The 6,000-nt window shown below is 44.3% G+C and overlaps 1 protein-coding gene across 3 annotated transcripts in view; it reads left to right on the top strand.

The window, feature by feature from the left end:
- The first annotated feature begins 2,880 nt into the window (after positions 1–2,880).
- Positions 2,881–6,000, top strand: part of APPL1 (adaptor protein, phosphotyrosine interacting with PH domain and leucine zipper 1) — a 56,091-nt gene continuing 52,971 nt past the window's right edge. For all 3 annotated transcript variants that reach the window (XM_086697848.1, XM_086697849.1, XM_086697847.1), the window contains exon 1: positions 2,881–3,039. In XM_086697848.1, the coding sequence (XP_086553974.1) occupies positions 2,986–3,039 (54 nt within the window). In that variant the 5' untranslated portion in view covers positions 2,881–2,985. The remainder of the gene's footprint in view (positions 3,040–6,000) is intronic.

The following is a 6,000-nucleotide window of genomic DNA, read 5'->3' as shown; positions in this document are numbered from 1 at the left end:
AAAATTAACCAGCTGGCCAAAGTTTTTACTATCCTACCCACAGGAGTCTACAGTAACCCCCAAGGCATTCTCTGAACAATCCTTATTTCCTGTATAAAAGGAACTGAGTTTGGTCAACTGTACAGAACTTCAGCTGATTACACTGAAAGTGTTTACCAAAGGAGACTGAATTCTGGAGTTCTAGAAATGTTTTAAAATAGTAAATACAATCATTTTTTTGGATGAGCAGAATAGCCTAAAGGTAGAGGATCCAAAAAGAAGGCCTAGTAAGATTCTTTCTAGTTTTGTAATTTGACTAAACTGCCTCTCCATCCAATTGAATGTCAACTTATTTTTGTTTTCATTTTTTTAAGTCTGCCCCTCCACCCCGTTTCATTTTTTAATTGGCTAAACCTGGCAAGAATTCCTTGCCACTCCCTGAATAACCTCTTGAGAATCCTTTACAAATACAGTTTAGACGCGCATAAATACAAAAAAGGAAACCACTTAACTGGATGATAATACACCACCCAGATAACTCAGATACCTAACAGAATTTTTCACCGAATTGTTTGGTTTGGCCAAGTTAACTGACCAAGCCCCTTCAGTTACAACATATAATTACTCTTCTTTCTCACACTTGTTTTTACTTGTCACTTACTCTTGATTCTTATCAATTGCTACAACTTTTCTTCTCCTTCATTTATAAGCTAAGTCACTGTTCAACCAAGAAGGTCACTTACCTTGAAAGTCTTTCTTCTTTAGAATGAGGTTGCATGCCACTGTGCTGACAGTAGAAAGCAAATATCAAAGGAAAGAGTTGAGTTGGGTTGCTGGAATCTGTACAATGCTGAATACATTGAAGCAGCTGGGAACCAGGAACACTCAGTAATAACTGATTCCAAACCACCTTTCAAAATCTAAAAATCTCTTCTGGAGGGGGAGTAGTGGATAATCAATTTAAGGGGAGAACTCTTTTTTTTTTTTTTTAAGTTTATTTATTTTGAGAGTGCTCACACAGCATTAGCAGAGGAGGGGCAGAGAGGGAGAAAGAGAATAAGGGGAGAAGGCTTTATTTTTTTAAGTTTATTTATTTTTGAGAGACAAAGCACAAGTGGGGGAGGGGCAGGGGGGGTGCGGGGAAGACACAGAATCCGAAGCAGGCTCCAGGCTCTGAGCTGTCAGCACAGAGCCCAAAACAGAGCTCTAACTCTTGAATGGTGAGATCATGACCTGAGCCAAAATCAGATGCTCAACTGACTGAGCCACCCAGGTGCCCCTGGGGAGAACACTTATTTAAAGCTTATAACACTAAGGATAATTCTGTGAAGTTATAGTGCACTCTACTTGGTAAAACTTTTTAAAACAATGTTTATTTATTCATGTTTGAGAGAGAGAAGGAGACAGATAATCCCAAGCAGGATCCGTGCTGTGAGAGCAAAGCTCCACTTGGGGCTGGAACTCGCAACCCTGAGATCATGATCTGAGCTGAGTCAGTTGCTTAACCAACCAAGCCACCCAGGTGTCCCTACTTGGTAAAATTTTTTGAATCAGATTTTATCTTTCCTTCAAGAGATCATGGGAAACTCTAGCATTTTAGTTTAAATTATGCAGCTTCTGTTCCCGTTCTCGTATTTGTTCTACTGTATCTGGATTTGAAAAATTCAGTAAAACTTTTAAAACCAGATTTAATCTTTCCTTCAAGAGATCAGGGAAACTCTAGCATTTTAGTTTAAAAAATGTAACTTCCATTCTTGTTCCTGTATTTGGATTTGTTCTACTCTGTCTGGATTTGTTCCAGTGTATCTGTGGAACCAGGCAACTAAGAATCTTTACTCAGCATTTTTATATTTCTTGAATGCAAATGGAATGGATTGGTGGGATTAATGGCTAGAGTGTTAGAGGACACTTATGATTTTGCCATTTTCTTTGTATACTGATGAAAGTTTCTTAAATAGCTCTACAGAGAAACGAGACAGTGTGAGGTTGGGTAAGTTGGACAAAGAAGCAGTTCTAATCCAGACCAGGTTCTGGAATTAGAATATCACTTTATTGTAAAATTAGAGGCTGAAGAAGCTATTTAAATCTTCCAAAACTTTTTGACCCCAAAGAAATGATAATCAGTTACCGACATAATTAACCAGTGTATCCTGATCTTTAAAAGGTGCTTTCATCTGTGATTTAAAGGAAATACGGAAGTCTGAGTTGAGGCACGATAGCCCTTCAAGGCCAGGGAAGAATTGATGAATTGACAACAAAGTCACATGTTTTTAACCGGATATACTGATATCCAAGTGCCCAGAAAAATAATTGAGAGTCTACTACTGTCCATGAATTTACTGGAAAGCACTGTTAATGGCACAACTAGGGATCTCACAGTTCTTTGAATTAGCCAGCACCATTTTGTGGGAGAGTCGGGGTTGGGGGGGCGGGTAGCCTGGACGCTTCGGGCAGGGTTGGGAAGATGATAGTTTGATGCAGCTAAAGAAAGGGCCCCCGCAACAGGGTCTCTTCCGTGGTCTCCGACGAAAAATGTTGGGGGAGAAGTAAAATCGCCCCAGACTCCCACTGTGGTCCTCCTCAGTCAATGTTCTGGTTTCCGGAGACTTTCGTTGGCGGCGGGGGCGGGGGGGGTTGACGGTCCCCTACAATTTACATGAAAATGCGCGCGCACGGTGTAGATGGCCGCTGTGAGCGGGCAGCGCCACCCCCCAAGCCGCTGCTCACCGCAAAGCCCAACACGGAGGAGGAAGCTCCGGACCAGCCCCGCCGCGCTGATGGGCGTCGCCACGAGCCAATGGGTGTGCAGGGAGGCGGGGCAGGGTGGCCGAGGGGGCGGGATTTCCCGCGCGGCCGCTAGGCGCCTGGCGAGAGCTGCGCGGGCGGCGACGGCGGCCGCGCCTGCGAGAGAGGGCGGGTCGGGGTCAGCTGCTGCAGTCGGGCGGGTGGGAGCGGGGAGCTGTGGGCGGCCGCCGTGTCTCCTGCCACCGCGCTCCCTCCGCCACGATGCCGGGAATCGACAAGCTGCCCATCGAGGAGACGCTGGAGGACAGCCCGCAGGTGAGGCGCGGGCGGCGAGGGAAAGAGCAGGGCGGGCCGACCCCAGGCCCGGCGCCGCCGCGGCCGCAGGTGCCCGCCCCGGACCAGGTGGGCGCCGCCGCCCAGTGTCCCCGCCCGTCGCGGGCCGCGCCCCGAGCCGCAGCGGCCCGGCCACCAGCCGGAGGCCCGCGTGGGCCTGCGCGGCTGGGCCGAGAGCCGCGCGCGGGGTCCGGACGTCGGAGGGAGGCCACCGAGCCTCCGCCGCCTTCGCTCGTGGGCTCTGCGGTCACGTACGCGCGCGGGGCTCCCTTGTATTTGGTGAAAGGTGCATTTTTATCGCTGTAACGTGAGGCGATAAATCTCAGTCCTGGGATTTTCTCCCCGAAGGTCTCTTCGGAGGAAATGCAGGAGAAAAAACCCTGTAGACTTATTACATGGTTTCTGAGCAAGCTAGGGAAGGAAATGGATAGTTTTTCTTCGGGAGATGCTGGCAGGCTGCTGATTTGCCCGCGTGGAGAGTCATCGGCGAAGCCCGTCACGTGCCCGGGAGCCTCCCCGAGGAGTGTGTCCAGTGTCGTGGCCGCGACGGTAGCCGCTGTCACCCGAGCGGTGCACGGCTTGTGATGGACCGCGCCTTCGCGGCTGCAAGACTGCTGCGCGAAATGGTGCAGACTTGGCCCTAATAAACTCATCAAAATAAAAGCCCCGTGTTTCGTGTGTTTGGGGGCAAGGCTAGCGTGGTTGCTTTAGCTTAAAACAGTCTAGAGAAACGTGTTCAATACCGAAGAATGAAATGAGTTCTGTTAAAAACATGTTGGTAGGCGCTGTAACTTGCGTAGAGAAACATCATTCCTAAGCCTGTCTTTCAATGAATAATTTAAGCGATTTAAGATGATGTTGCTGGTTGTCTACCCCTCAGAACGAAGAAAATTTCCTGAAATGGTGTTCATTCAGAACAACAGTGGCACATATTTCATGTGTCTTCATAGTTTAATATAGCCCCAAAAGATCAGGAAGAAGGGGCTAGATCCCCTGGCCTGTGTGACACGTCTGCCATGACTTTGTGCCAGTAATAATCGCCAAGTTGAAGTTGGGCTCTGATTGTGGAATTGATTCTTTTTTTTTTTTTTCCTATGTGGAAAGTTACCTTCACAAGCCAGTTGTTGGCTGGTAATGTATTTTTATCAGCCTAAACTGACAGAAACCCACATCTTCGCTTATCTGGACCGCCCCAATAACTATTTCAAATTCTTAATGATGTCTGTAGTATAAAGTTAGAAATTATGTTTGTTTCATATGTTTTGCAAAAATTTTGTGGCATGTATCGGTCAGGTGCACTCTGTCATTTTACTTTTATTATATAAGACTCAACAGGTTGCCTTACCTTTCTTTCCTTGCCTGGTTTTTATGGCCCATAAAGATTATACAAAACCCCGGAATGGGTAGCACAGTGCTCTCGCCATGACTTGTGAAGAGGATGTAATCTGACTCATCTAATTTCTTGAACTTTTCACACAATTAGTTTACAACTTGAGCATTCGTGTTTGTTTGCTTTTGTATAAGGGTGCGCCATATCAGTATCAGTTTTATGGTAATTTTTAATGAAATAGCCACATTGCTATTCTTTCAGTTTTTAGAAGTGGTAAATTTGAACTAGGTAATATTGACTTGGGAAAATTAGTTGGGACAAATGGGATTTAGAAAGGAAAGATATTGGAAGTAGTCCTTAGGGAGAACTTGTGGTAGGATGGAAAGCCCTAAATCTGGGACTAAGGGTATAAGGGTTTTTAGTCCTTCACTGACACTTCACTTGCTTTAGAGCAAGTCACTCAACGTCTCCGCATCTCAGTGTTACACTGAACGTTTTTATTTTTGTACCTGATTATGAAAATCATAGTTATGTGCTTCAGAAAAATTGAAAGGGACAGAAAACAGTTACCTGTCTTTTCTGAGGCAGCAAACCCTATTAACAGTTTTACTTGTTCCTAGCTTTCTCTTACATACTTTAATGTATTTGAAGTTATATTGTACATAACAATTTTTATTTGGCTTTAACTTAACATTACAGGGTAAGTGTTCACATATCCTTCATTCTGAATAAGAAAAAATTAAAGGCTACATGTTTCCTTAACTGATTTAACAGTTGTCCTATTGTTGGACTTAGAGATTTTTCCCAAGTTTTGTTTTTATATATAGGACTTCGGTTAATGCTTTGGGACATGAATTTTTGCTCTCATTTGGACTACTGACACAGGATAGAGTCCAAGAAGTTGAATAACAAAGAGTATGCAAACTTTTAAAGCTCCTGCTATAGATAAGTTCTTTTTTATTTTCAAATTTTTATTTAAATTCTAGTTAACATACAGTGCAATATTGGTTTTAGGAGTAGAATTCAGTGATTCATCACTTATATACAATACTCAGTACTCATCATAACAAGTGCCCTCCTTAATACCCATCACCTGTCTAGCCCTTTCCCCATCCACTTCCCTCCATCAACCCTCAGTTTGTTCTGTCTTTAAGAGACTCTCATGGTTTGTTTCCTGCTCTTTTCTCTTTCCCCCCTCCTGTATGTTCATCTGTTTTGTTTCTTAAATTCCATATATGAGTGAGATCATATGGCATTTCTCTGTCTCTTGTTTCATTTAGCATAGTACACTCTAGCTCTACCCACATGGCTGCAAATGGCAGGATTTCATTCTTTTTGATGGCTGAGTAATATTCCATGCACACACACATGCATACATATATACATACCACATCTTCTTTATCCATCTTCAGTTGATGGATATTTGGGCTCTCTCCATAGTTTGGCTATTATTGATGATGTTGCTATAAACATCAGGGTGCATGTACCCCTTCAAATCTGTATTTTTGTATCCTTTGGGTAAATACTGAGTAGTGCAATTGCTGGATGGAAGGGTGGTTCTGTTTTTAGTTTTTTGAGAAACCTCTAACTGTTCTCCAGAATGGCTGCACCAG

The sequence above is a fragment of the Puma concolor genome, chromosome A2 (assembly GCF_028749965.1).
Source record: "Puma concolor isolate L17-30 chromosome A2, mPumCon1.1.hap2, whole genome shotgun sequence".
In the NCBI taxonomy this organism is placed as follows: domain Eukaryota; kingdom Metazoa; phylum Chordata; class Mammalia; order Carnivora; family Felidae; genus Puma; species Puma concolor.
The sequence above is the reverse complement of the archived record's forward strand: the minus strand, read 5'-3'. Positions and strand labels throughout refer to the sequence as shown.